A 12,292-nucleotide genomic window follows, 5' to 3' on the forward strand; every position below is an offset into this window, starting at 1 on the left:
CTCCAGTTGCGTGCCAGAAAAACCAATTCCTGAGGGAAGGAAGAGCGCGCCCCCTGAGGCCTCCCCCCAGCGCTCGTCCACGAAGCCTGGCTCGGGCAGGGACCGGGGTCAGCAGTGTTTTTCTCAAACGAAGAGAGTGAAAATTGTATTCAGTCTTCTCAGCATCGTCCCTGAAGATTGTAGAGAAAACTGCAGCTCGTGTTCAGCAAGTTTTTAAAATGCATTCCATAAAGTCCATAAAACCATTTAGAAAAAAATTTATTTGAACATATGAAAGGAAAATTTAGAAGCCTCCATAAAACAGAGCAGTCCCCTTCCGAGGCGGCTGGCAGTCCCCTTCCGAGGCGGCTGGCAGTCCCCTTCCGAGGCGGCTGGCAGTCCCCTTCCGAGGCGGCTGGGCAGTCCCGCAGGCGCCCTGCCCAGGGCCACGGTGGCCTGCAACCTCTCGCATCAGCTCAGAGCTCCAGGCGCCACCCGAGCCGCCTGTGCCACGGCAGGCACGCAGCGCGCTCCTGAGAACGAGGCCAGGCAAGTGGACCCGCAGAGCCCGCTGCTCACGCCACGGTCACTCCCACCACGGGCTCCGACGCTGTCTCCAGAGTGGCACGTGCGAGGGCCAGGCTCACGGAACCGGCCATGGCAAAGCGCCCGCGTCCCTCCGCGGAGGGCTGCACGCGTCCCCTGCCCTCCAGCCCATCTGGGGCGTAAGGCTGTGGCCAGGCAGGAGGCGCCTGGGCCGCGACGACTCAGCACTCGCCCGGGACGGCTGGGCGGGCGGGCGGGCACAGCGGCTTCCTGGAGGGTCCCTTCAGGAGGCGCCTCGCCCGGCGCAGAAGGCACACTGCCACGGGCGGCCCTGCCAGGCCGGGCCTAGCGGATGGGCCTGAATGGAAACGTCATCCCCGAGAGGAAGGTGTGCCCGGGGTGGGCGGGCAGGGCGGCGTGGGCGGCAGGGTGGGGCGGCACAGCCCCGTACCCGAGGGGAGGGGTGTGGATGTGGGGGTAAAACCCCGGGGGAAGCGCCGTGTGGGGTGACTGCTGCACCGGGCCCGAGATCACCAGCTGGAGCAGGCTGCAAACGCAAGGAGATGTGTTAGCGTGACAGCTCCGGGGGGACCCCTCTGCTGGGTGCGGAGGGGGCGCGGCCTGAGCGTGGCAGTCGTCCCCAGACCCAAGTACCTGCACGGGCATCTGAGGGCACGCATACCTGGTGCCAGGCAGGCAGCACCAAGCCCTCACGACAGGCAGGAAGGTGGGCACAGCAGGGTGGCTGGGGGTGAGGGGGCTGGTTTCTGACAGGGACCCTGAAGATAACACTAGGCTGGATGGATTTACACCGGTCATGGGTTTACTGCCCTGAAGGCGCTAAAACATGAACTAAAAGCTGTGCACAGAGAAAGGGAATATTACAAAGGGGTTACTGCAAGGGGAAAAAGGGCCAGCTTATACTAACCATGTCCTCCAACGCCCGGGGATTGTCTTGGAGCCCAGAAAAAACAGAGGCAGAGCACGGGCTTCAGAGGGCAATGCCCCGTGGACTCTGCCCTTCTGGCCGACACACCATTGCAAGCAGGCTCGCTTGGCGCCTCTGCCCCCACCCTGCACCTCTGCGCCTGCCCCCCCACCTCTGCACCCATGTGTGTGCACCCAAGGCCCGCACCTCTGCTCCTGCTCTGCACTTGCACCCACCCCACACCGCCCGTACCCGTCATTCCACTTGCTTGTCTTCCTGTCTTTCTAGGCACCAGGTCCTAAACTGCACTCACCCAGGGGTCCAAGCTGCCTGCCACTGCCGGCCAGGGACCCCTGTATCCCCAGGAAAAAACTGATGTGACATCAGTAACCGTACCACCCCGGCTCGGCTCTCCCCAGCTCCGTGAACCCGCCCACATGGACAGGCGCAGAGCATGCAGGGGCTCTGCCTTTGCGTGGTGAACACTTCCTGCAGTGTGGTCACCGCCACTCTTTTTAAAGGACAGTGTTCTAGCCTCCTGATGCACCCAGAGAAACTCAGGAGGCACCCCTCGACTGTGGGATAGACAGGTGACCTCCAGTCGTTGCTCCTAACAGCCCTGCATCTGCACGAAGCACCTTTGTGCGTGCAGCTCTTGCTTCTTTTCTAAGGACAATGTCACAGAAGTGAAACTCCCAAGTTATTAAAACAGCAGTAACATGGACAGCAGCTAACGCTAGATACCATACAACAAGAACTGTTCGAAGCGCTCTCTGTGTTTTCACTCACTCCTCCCCAAAGCCCTACGGCGGGAGGAAGGGGGCAGAAGGCAGGTACTATCCTAATCTTGATTTTACGGATGAGAAACTGAGGCAGGGGGAGATAAGGAACTTGCCCAGGATCAGAGAGTGAACAGTAAGGCTGGGATTCTTATCAGCTTGACCACCCAGCTCCTGCTTTCACCACACATCACTGCTTCCCCAAAATTATGAGGAGAACCACCATTCGTGGAGACAGCCACATGCTGTGTCAGGGCCGATGCTCAGGTGCTTACAAGCTCCATCTCATTTGGTCCTCACAACAGCCTAAGGCAGGCAAGGTCACTGTCCCCATGTCACGTGGGGGTGGGGACACCTGGCTCAGAGGCTGAGGGACCGCCCCAGGGTCGGGCGAAAAGCAGCAGAGCCGCTCTCCAAGGCTGGCGCCGCTCTGGCCCGACGCCGAAGCGCTCGCTTGACCAGCACAGGGGCTCAGAGCTGTGGCTCTGCTGGACTTGCCACTGCCACTGCCCCCGGAAGGTGCTGGCCATCTGCCCGTGCAGCAGGCCTGCCTAACGGGGCACACGGGTTCACCCTGGTTCCACCTTCTCGACCCCAGCCAGGCGAGCGCGTTTCCTGCATTGGTCTGCTGGGGGCTCCTCTCACCGGGCTCGGCCTATCCCTTACGACCCCGAGGGGCTCCTGTGTGGAGAAGCTCTCAGCACCGCAGACCATTCTCCAAGGGCCGTGCTCACCTGCTGCCCCCCACCCCCGCCACACCAGCCCAGCCCCAGGTCTCAGGGGACACTTACTTATTGTGGGGCAGCCTGGAGCACAGCGTCCTCAGGTCATCTGAAATAAAGGAGACGCACAATTTAGGGACAGGCTGGAGACAAGGCAAAATGTTCACGACTTCCTCTTTATGGATGTTAGTGGGAAGACAAAAGCACTTTATACTACTTTTTTCCTAGTATCGTTCAGCAGCAGTTTGTTTCTCTTTTTCTTCAATTTCCCCTTTAACAAACTGGGCCCAAGATAGAACACCTCACTTAAGAGAGGAGGCCCCCCAGAGGCCATCTGTCCTGCGGGGACAGCCCAGAGGCAGGCCCACCCAGGTGGCCCGACCAGAGCGGCTCCGGCGCGGGGCAGGCACGGAGTCTCCAGTCCACCCAAACTTTCAACTCTCGCAATTACCTTCCCTGGCCGGTCTCAAAAGAGATCCCACTGCTGACCACGTTTCTCCCTCAAAACTCTGAAGAAACGGGGCTGCTGCTCTTGGGCTAAGTCATCAGCTCAGAGTCCAGTGGGAAACCAAGAGGCGAGAGCAAGCTGGTGCGGTGGTCCATGTCCCCCTGCCCAGCTGTGCCTGAGGACGGCCCCCACGGCGCTCCAAGCAGGGAAGAGGTGGGAACCCTCACCAGGGACCACCACCTGGGGCCACAGGCGCCCCTGCGCTCACACACATGGGGCAAGCACCCGTGTCCTTAGTCCCAGCTCATCCTCTGGGTGAAGTTCAAGCATTTAAACACAGAGCTAAAGAGCCCCGAGGCAGGCGATGGGAATGTTTCCTGCCTTGACTGGGCAGTGGTTACACCAGTGTGATGTCTGTTAAAATTCATCACATTTGCCTTTCTATCTGTGCGGCATTTGATTATAAGCATGTTATGCCTCAATTTTAAAAAGACTGCTAAAAAAGGAAAAGAAGCCCCCAAGAGTAAAAATGTATCCAGGCTCGGGAGGAGGTCGCTCCTGGGCAGACGTGGGCAGAAGCCCGCACAGAGAACAGGGCTGTGTACCTGAGGAGGTGAGCCAGGGGGCGGGGCCAGCGGGCTTTCCCGCAAAAAGGGGGAGAGGGAGAGAGAAGGGGTGTTTGTACAGGAGCCCCTGCACGCTCGGACGGGGCGGCAGAGTCCGCGCAAGCACCCACCTCTCGTGCACAGCAGGGCTCCGGAGGCCATGGCCACCTGCAGGGCCTGTGCGAGCCGGTCCAGCGAGAGCTCAATCTCCCGGGAGGCGTTGAGGGGGTTCAGTTCATCCGCCAGGCGGCTGATCTCCTCCACCAGGGGCACCATGTGGTCAAAGAGGATCAGCCCCAGGCGCCCGTACAGATTCTTCTCGGTGAGGTGCCCCTGCAGCATCATGAGAACCTGCAGGACGCTGAGGTGGAGCTTCGAGTACCAGAGGTGGGAGTCTCGGTCCGTGCCCGCCCCCAAGTCCCGGGCCACCTTGGTGCTGATGTGGCCGTTGGATAACGGGAGCTGCTTCTTCCTTTTATAAGCCAGAGGGGCCTTCACACACCAGCGGATCAGCCCCGTGAGTGGGGTGAGCTCTAAAAACCCAATGGGGAGGTTGGCTGCAATCGGAGTATTTAAAAAAGTGATGAGAATCAATCTGGGGTCCTCCAGAATCCAGGTGACAATCATTTCAAGCAAGTCCAAGGGTGGGATGAGATCATCTGCAAGCAAAGACCCGTTAAATTAGAATGGTCTGCAGCCACAGGCAGCAGGGGAAGGCGAGATGGACATCAAGTTCGTGGCACTCACCACCCCACAGTCCCACTCTGCTCTTACTTGCTTCTCTCTTTTTCTGTCTCCTCTCCTGGAACGTCCGCTCCATGAGGGCTGGTGCTGCCTTGGGCAGCGTTATGTCTCTGGAGCCAGAACTCTCCGGCCAACGGAGAGGCTTGATAAACATCTGTTAAGCCAACAGTTCCCTAGCACTCCGTTACGCCTTGAAGACACGCTATCCTATGTGCCAACTTAACTAGAAGTCCACACTTCCATCAAAGCTACCACCACCGGCCACCCTTCCCTTTAGGGAGGTCCCACCCCTGCATTCGGTGTCTCCTGCACGTACCCAGAGACAGCAATAGTGGCCTTCAGAGAGCAGCCCAGAGTCCAGTGACTCTGCCAGGGCCACCCCCAGCCCCAACTCTGGGACCCGCGTGAGCGCAACAGTCTGACCTCCCGCAGTCCTGGAGAGCCGGCATGTTCTACAGCCCAGACAGGGAGCAGCGGTAATCAAGGCCAAGGGGGGCCTTGATTCTGGGTTTGTGAGTGCCAGACCCTGGTTTAACTCCTCCACACATGGGCCTCTTTCATCCTCAAACAACCCCGTGGAAAGGATGAGGAAACTGAGGCACAGCGATGACTAGTAATTTGCCCAAGGCGCCTCATCAGAAGTCTGCGGTGGGCCGATCTCTGCCCGCAGGCAGCCTGGCTCCGGCGTGCAATGCCCGCAGGCTGTGTGCCCGGGCAGGTCCCAGCTCCTCTCTCTGGGCTGACCCTTCCCCCCCTCCTGGGAGAGCCCCTTCCCGGCTGCTGAGCTGAGCCAAAGACAAGCGTGAGGAGTGGTGTGAGCGGCGTGCTGTGTAAGGCTCCCAGCTGCTCAGTCTAGGAGGGCCTGGCCTGTCGTCCTGAGACCAGGGCCCATTTACTGCTTGGGTGAAGAAACCTCCCTTCGTTATGAAATGATGGCACTGTAGCCAGCAGCTGTGGTCTACAGTCCTTACGTGGCAAAATAAAGTGGGCAATCCCAGGCCTGCCCCTTGCTCCCCCCAGAAACGTTTCTGCCTGGGAAGTGCCACTCCTCTGGTGTCCCCTCCCCCTCTAAGCCTGGGGGTCCCAGCACCCGAAGGCAGCATGTGCACATGTACGAGTGTGCCCTGGGTGAACACGGACGCACATCATGTGTGTACTTTACAGGAGTCCTCGGTCTCTATGACCTTCCTATAGAGACCTGGGGAAGCTCTGGGTGATAGGATGAGCTGCTTCCTTTCCAAGGTTTGGGAAGCACAGGCGCCCCAAAATGCTCTCCTGTTACCAGAAGTACCCAAGAGGAGCGCCAATCCCCATCTGAGGCAGGCTCCAGGCTGAGGCCCCTAGGACCACCGCAGGGTGCTTGTGAATGAGAAATCACTGACATGGCAAGACCGCTCTAACAGCTTAAGAGAAAACTACGAGTGTGGATGTAGCTCAAGTGGTTGAGTGCCTGCTTCCCATGTATGAGGTCCCAGCTGGTACCTCCTAAAAACAAAACAAACCAAAAAACCAACTCTCATTAGGGGGCAGATGTAGGTCAGTGGTGAGTGCCTGATTCCCACGTACGAGGTCCTGGGTTCAATCCCCAGTGCCTCCTATAAACAATAACATTCATTATAAAAATTAAAAAATAGAGAGAGAGAGAAAAAAACACCAAGTCTCATACCCATGCTAGTGTTTTAGTGGCAGTCCCTGAATATTATTTCCCTTGCTATCGGCTAATTCGCCCATTCCCAATGGGAAGGCCAATTTCTGTCCTTGTTATCTTCAAACAAGCTGTAAACTGTATTTAAATAAATCTTTCTCCTAGAAAATAAAAGACCCGAACACTGTCCCCTGCTTTAACAGCTTTTTCAAATCCTTTGCAGGAGAGTGCCAGGGAATTCCCGCTCTAGCAGCCCAGCACTGCCAAAGCCCTGCTTCCCATTCCGGTGGCAAAGTGCTATGAAAAACCATGAAATTCCCAGGCAAATACAGTATGCAGTGACTGGTCAAACTATTTCCAAGCTGACTTTCTCAAGACAAATAAAAGGTCTACCAGTAAGAAAAGAGGCCACAATTAAAAGAAGAATCAAATATAATCAGGTGACTGGCTGGAAACCACTACCAGACTGGTGGAAAATGTCACTTAATGCTCTCACACTGCTGATCTCGCTACAGCCCAGGACATGCAAGAGACCACCTTCAGCACTCCATAGCAAGAGCCAAGGGCAGAGGAGGAACCTGGGACAAGGAGCAGAAAAGCGAGCTCTGCACCTTGATCTGGCATGGAAGGCTCCCAGGGCCAAAGTCAGACCTCCCCACATGTGGCACAAGGGCCCCAGCCCTGCCAGGTCTCCAGGGCGCAGTGGGCAGCACCTGGAATCCAGCTGGGGAAGGACTCACAGGGCCAGGCATCAATCTGTGTTTCTTGGAACGCAGCCCCGGGGGCAGGAAGTGGACAGCAGAGCCCAGTGGGCACCTGAGACCCCTGCCCCAAGCAGTAGAGACCTCTACTGCTGTTCTTACTGAAGCCTGCATAAATTGATTTGGCTGGAGGCTCGGCTGCTGGCCAGGGGCAGTGAACATGAGCTTCTCCCAGCTGAAGTCACAGGCTACCCAGTGGGTATCCTGAGGACCTCTACGTGCACCAGCTAAGGAAGTCGCGAAAACAACGCCGACAACAGAACAAAACCAGAGGCGCAGCTGTCAGTGTGGCATGCCAAGGACACATCATCAGCTCTGTGGTACTGTTGCCAAAAATGTTTCATAAGGAAACAGACAACCCACAATTTAGGGACATTCTGTAAAACACAGGCCTGAACTCTTCAAAAATGCCAATGTTACAAAAGATTTTTTTTAAATGTTGGGAAGCACTTCAATTAAAAGACAACAACAAAGAGATGACAACTATGCATAATGTAAGATTCCTGTTTGAATCCTGAATTCTCCCCATCCCCGAAGGAAAAACAAGGCTATAAAAAACTTTATTGAGACAATTGGGGAAATGTACAAAACAGTGTTCCACCAATATTAAATTTCATAGGTGTGATAATGGTAAGGTAAGAGAATATTCTAGTTCTTAGGCAATAACGTGCTCAAGTGCTTGATACATGATATCGGCAAAAGACTTACGAACAGTGCAGGAGAAAAGGTTGCTTGTGTGTGTGTAGGGAGAGAGAAAAAGAGAAAAAATGAATATATGGCAAAATGCTAAAGAGAAAGGTATACATGAATGTTGTATTATTCATGCACTTTTTCTGAAGATGTGAATTTTTTTGAAATAAAAAAGGATAAAAAAGCAATTCATGTCTACGGAGAAAGACCTGGACAGGAGGGCTCGTACACAAAGTCACATCTTGTCCAGACACCAGACCCTGGCTTTCTGGGTAGTCTGCCACTCCAACCATTCTGAGTCAGGTAATGGGGAACCACTAGGGAAAGCTCCCTCGTAGCAAACTGCCTAAGCCCAGAGGGCCCATGCCTCTAATCTGGACCTAAAATAAAAGTACACACTTCTAAGAAAGAGAGGCCAAGGCAGTCACTGGACATTTCACCTCGGTGTTCGGTGGAAATAAAACCCGCAATCAGCTGCAGCTTCTTTAACAGTACAACCAGTTGACAGTTTACCTGACGACAGGTCATAAAGCGCAGTGACGGAAGTTATGAACTGGCAGCAGAAGCGAGGGCTGGCGCTGAATATCTGCTTCAGCGTCTGCACGGATCCCGGCACCAAGCAGCAGTAGTCATCCACGAGGGCCCTGGCTAGCCTCACACAGTAGACCACGGGCGTCCGCTGGAAAGAAGCCACAGTTCAGGTAACGGGAGCTGTTGCCGCGCTCACAGACAAGCACCTAAGCACCTATGGGGAAGACCACTAGAACTGGCCGAATCAGTTCCAAAGGGGAAAAGAGGTTGCCCGCTTACTTTAAAGCAGGGATCAGCAAACTAATGCCCCCAGACCAAACTCGTCCCACCATCTGTTTCTGTAAAGGTTTTATGGAAGCACAGCTGTGATCATTGTTTGCACACGGCCTATGGCAGTTCTTGCACCAGAAGAGCAGAGATGGGAAACCGACTTTGGCCCAGTGGTTAGGGCGTCGGTCTACCACATGGGAGGTCCGCGGTTCAAGCCCCGGGCCTCCTTGACCGGTGTGGAGCTGGCCCATGCGCAGTGCTGATGCGCGCAAGGAGTGCCGTGCCACAAAGGGGTGTCCCCCGCGTAGGGGAGCCCCACGCGCAAGGAGTGCACCCATAGGGAGAGTCGCCCAGCGCAAAGGAGGGAGCAGCCTGCCCAGGAATGGCGCCGCCCACACTTCCCATGCCGCTGACGACAACAGAAGCGGACAAAGAAACAAGACGCAGCAAAAAGACACAGAAAATAGACAACCGGGGGAGGGGAGGGAAGGGGAATTAAATAAATAAAAATAAATATTTAAAAAAAAAAAAAAAAAAAGAAGAGCAGAGGTGAGTAGCTGTGATATAGACGGTATATACCGTATAGCCTAGAACATTTACTATCTCACCCGTAACAAAGTCTGTCCACTTCTGTTTTAAAGTTTACTCAGGACACATTGTTTCTGACATCCAGTAAAGAAATGGAAATTTCTGTCATCTACAGGATGTCAAATGAGACTCCATAGGTAAAAATTAACAGTGGCACCACTGTAAAGATTGAGAGTCTGAGAACTTTAATCAAACAATTAAAATATTTTACAGCAAAACTTACTACATTTCTCTTACAAGCTAATCCTCTTCAACAAGTTTCTAGAATACTTGAGTCCTATACCATCTGTATCCCCCTTGCTTCTTCCTTCCCATGCATATGCTAACCTGTAGCTCCCCCCCATTCAACAGCCCTCAGGATACTTCAGCTCTGGGGCCCCACCTTCGCCCCACAAGAGAAATTGCAAGGAGACAGTGAGGCACATTACTCATTCAGGCCGCTGTCTGCCCCCACAGCACAAACCGGCCGCTGAGAACTCCAACTTCTCCACCTTTCCTCAGGAGGACCCTGAAACCTCTCGCCCCAGTGTGGCCAGCCCTGACCCAAACCACTACCACCCTTTCCTGTCACTGACACCAGCTCTCATTTTACCAAGATGCTGGCACAATAGTGCCACAAGAGATAAATGGAGAATTACATCATGAATTAGAAGGTGCTAAATTTTGTTCCACTAGGTTGTCAAGGGATAAGGGTAATCTTGAGAATAGACACACATGCACACTCCAGAAATTGAACTGGTGAGAGTTAAAGTGTGGACACAACTGACATTTATCTGTATACTACCAATGACAGTAGATTTTTGCTAGCCAAATTTTAACGATAAACAAGATTATAAGAACATTTAACTAAATTTAAATGGAAAAATGTTTTGAGTCCTTGGAAATAAAGCAAGTCTGTGAAATTGAGTGTAGTAAATCTGTTAGCTTGGTTGAGGATCAGATCAGCCAAAAATTTTTGGTTAATAAATACCCTGCTATATATCTTCAAAAAATACAATTTATAAAAATGATGGGGTGGAGGGATGGGGAGTGGGTTATATAGGAACCTTTTATGTTTATTATGTTCTTTTATGTTTTTTATTGTAGCGTTCTTTGTGATCTACTAACTTTAATAAAAAAAGTGTAAAAAAAAAAAAGTACTCTGGGTAGATTAACACTTTTTCAGAGACTAAATAGCAAACAAAACAAAACAAAATCTTCCAAAATACCATCTAAAACTAAAACTATTGTAAATAAAATTTATTTCCTTTGATATCTAAAAACACTCTAGAAGGCTCTTCTTATATCCATTAGAATAGTCAGTAACTTTGTTACCCTAGAACAATGCAAAACAATAATACAAAACAGCCCACATGTTTTCTGACCTACACAAAGAGAAAAACAGCCTTCCAAGAACAGGTAAGCATTACCACAGTTTGATATATAATGACCTTTTATTTTTTTTAAAAACCCTCTCTTTGAGACTGCATCTACAGCTGTTGTTTTCAAAGTTCTACCTTACCATTTTAACCTAAGGAAAAAAGTTTTCACTTGTGTTGAAAATGGGGCCTTTCCTTTCTCTATTTTAAACTCATTTACTATTACAAACTACTGTTTTCTCGAGAATGGATACTACCTTGTGCATAAAAATAAGCTTGGAGTACGTGTGTCAGTGTACCGGCCAATGATGACCAAGGAGATTAACACACATGGAAAAGGCCTTGTTCAAAATCCAACTAAACGAAACTTCCTGACAGTAACCTTCGCAAGACACACAGGAAGAAGGAAGCCTATTTCCAGAGCTGTACCTGGAGCCAGGAGGCTGCACACTCCAACACTGGGATTCGACACACAGCCACTGCCATGGAGACCAGTTTTCCCAACAAGCACATCCGGCTGTCATCGGCTTTGTTCCCCTGGGGACTGAAAAGGGATGAGAAAATAATCTGCCGGACAGAGTCCTTGGTTTGCTCCTGGAAATAATTGCACATGATTTCAAGAAGCTGAAGCTCCTGCAGTGAATTCAGTCTCTGTAAAACAAATCCAGAAGAAGCTGTAAGAAATTTGGCTTTAATCTGCTAATGAATCCATACAGTAAGAAAACATAAAACAGTATCTTCCTCATGGTACTTTTCACCCTTCTGAAGCCCTGCTCCGAAGGAGGAGAGCTCTACTGTTTATCTCAGAAAATGTCATACGACATCATTTTGCATCATCCCGGAGGCCTCAGGACAATCCACAGCGGCCTGGGTTTCCCAATAACAGGAAGACACGTTTGGAGGCTGTCCCCAAAGACTCTTCCTTTAACACCACTGAGGCAGGCTTGTCACACTCTTTACAAAATAGGCACAGGCAATGCCACAGGACCCCAGAGGAGAAGGCTCTGGGCACCAGGCGAGCAAAGCTAAGGGGGACAACGGAGCCCCAAACGGGAAAGGCGTTTGGGGTTTGGTCAAAAACAAAACAAAAAAAAAAACAAAACCCAGGACGCACTAACTTGCGGATCCGGGACAGAGTCGGCGCAGCCACCCCGGAGCCGACGCGACGCCCCGGTTAGGGCAGCGCCGGGCCCTGGCGCCCGCCCGCCCCGCGCACCTTGGGCTGCGCGCCGCGCTCCTTGGGCACCTGGAACACGAACTCCTCCAGCAGCTCCACGGGGCCCTTGTCCACGATGGGCAGCGGCGCGCTCTGCAGCTGGCTGCTGAAGTAGATGTCCAGGTGGTAGAGCACCTCCTTGGCGGCGCTCAGCGCGTCGCGGCGCAGCAGCGAGTGGCGGATGTCGCTCATGGCGCCGCCGCCCGCCCGCCGCCCGCGGAGACAAAGAGGCCGCGGCCCGGCCGCCGCCGCCGCCCCGCGGGCCTGGGCCGCGGCGCCCGCCCGCCCACCGCTCCGGCCCCGGGCCTGCTCAGGAGGCCATGGCCGCCGCCGCCGCGAGCGCCCCGGGGATCCGACTACGGCGCCGCCGACAGCCGCGGGAGCCCGACGCCGCCGCGCCGACCGGTGGCGGAACGCCGGGCGCGACGACGGCGGCCCGCAGGGGCCACGCGCAGGCCGCGGCCGGTGCCCGCGCTCGGCAG

At 53.7% G+C, this 12,292-nt stretch overlaps 1 protein-coding gene across 1 annotated transcript; it reads right to left on the bottom strand.

Annotated features, from left to right (window-relative positions):
- Positions 1 to 241: 241 nt before the first annotated feature.
- Positions 242 to 12,071, bottom strand: INTS15 (integrator complex subunit 15). The gene is made up of 6 exons (XM_004459722.4): positions 11,811 to 12,071; positions 11,024 to 11,245; positions 8,361 to 8,526; positions 4,139 to 4,666; positions 3,024 to 3,063; positions 242 to 1,072 (listed from the first exon to the last, which is right to left on the bottom strand). Exons 1-6 carry the CDS (start codon positions 12,000 to 12,002, stop codon positions 871 to 873), a joined length of 1,350 nt encoding a protein of 449 aa, XP_004459779.2. The 5' UTR covers positions 12,003 to 12,071; the 3' UTR covers positions 242 to 870.
- Between the last annotated feature and the right edge of the window lie 221 nt (positions 12,072 to 12,292).

The sequence above is a fragment of the Dasypus novemcinctus genome, chromosome 23, assembly GCF_030445035.2.
Source record: "Dasypus novemcinctus isolate mDasNov1 chromosome 23, mDasNov1.1.hap2, whole genome shotgun sequence".
In the NCBI taxonomy this organism is placed as follows: Eukaryota; Metazoa; Chordata; class Mammalia; order Cingulata; family Dasypodidae; genus Dasypus; species Dasypus novemcinctus.

Bases quoted from the DNA above. Each gene is read 5' to 3' on its own strand.
- INTS15 (XM_004459722.4), bottom strand. From the start codon at position 12,002: ATGAGCGACATCCGCCACTCGCTGCTGCGCCGCGACGCGCTGAGCGCC. The intron at 4,667-8,360 runs GTAAACTGTCAA...CTTTGCTTGCAG, and splicing joins GCTTTATGACCTGTCGTCAG to ATGATCTCATCCCACCCTTG. The intron at 1,073-3,023 runs GTAAGTGTCCCC...TTGCGTTTGCAG, and splicing joins TCCAGGCTGCCCCACAATAA to CCTGCTCCAGCTGGTGATCT.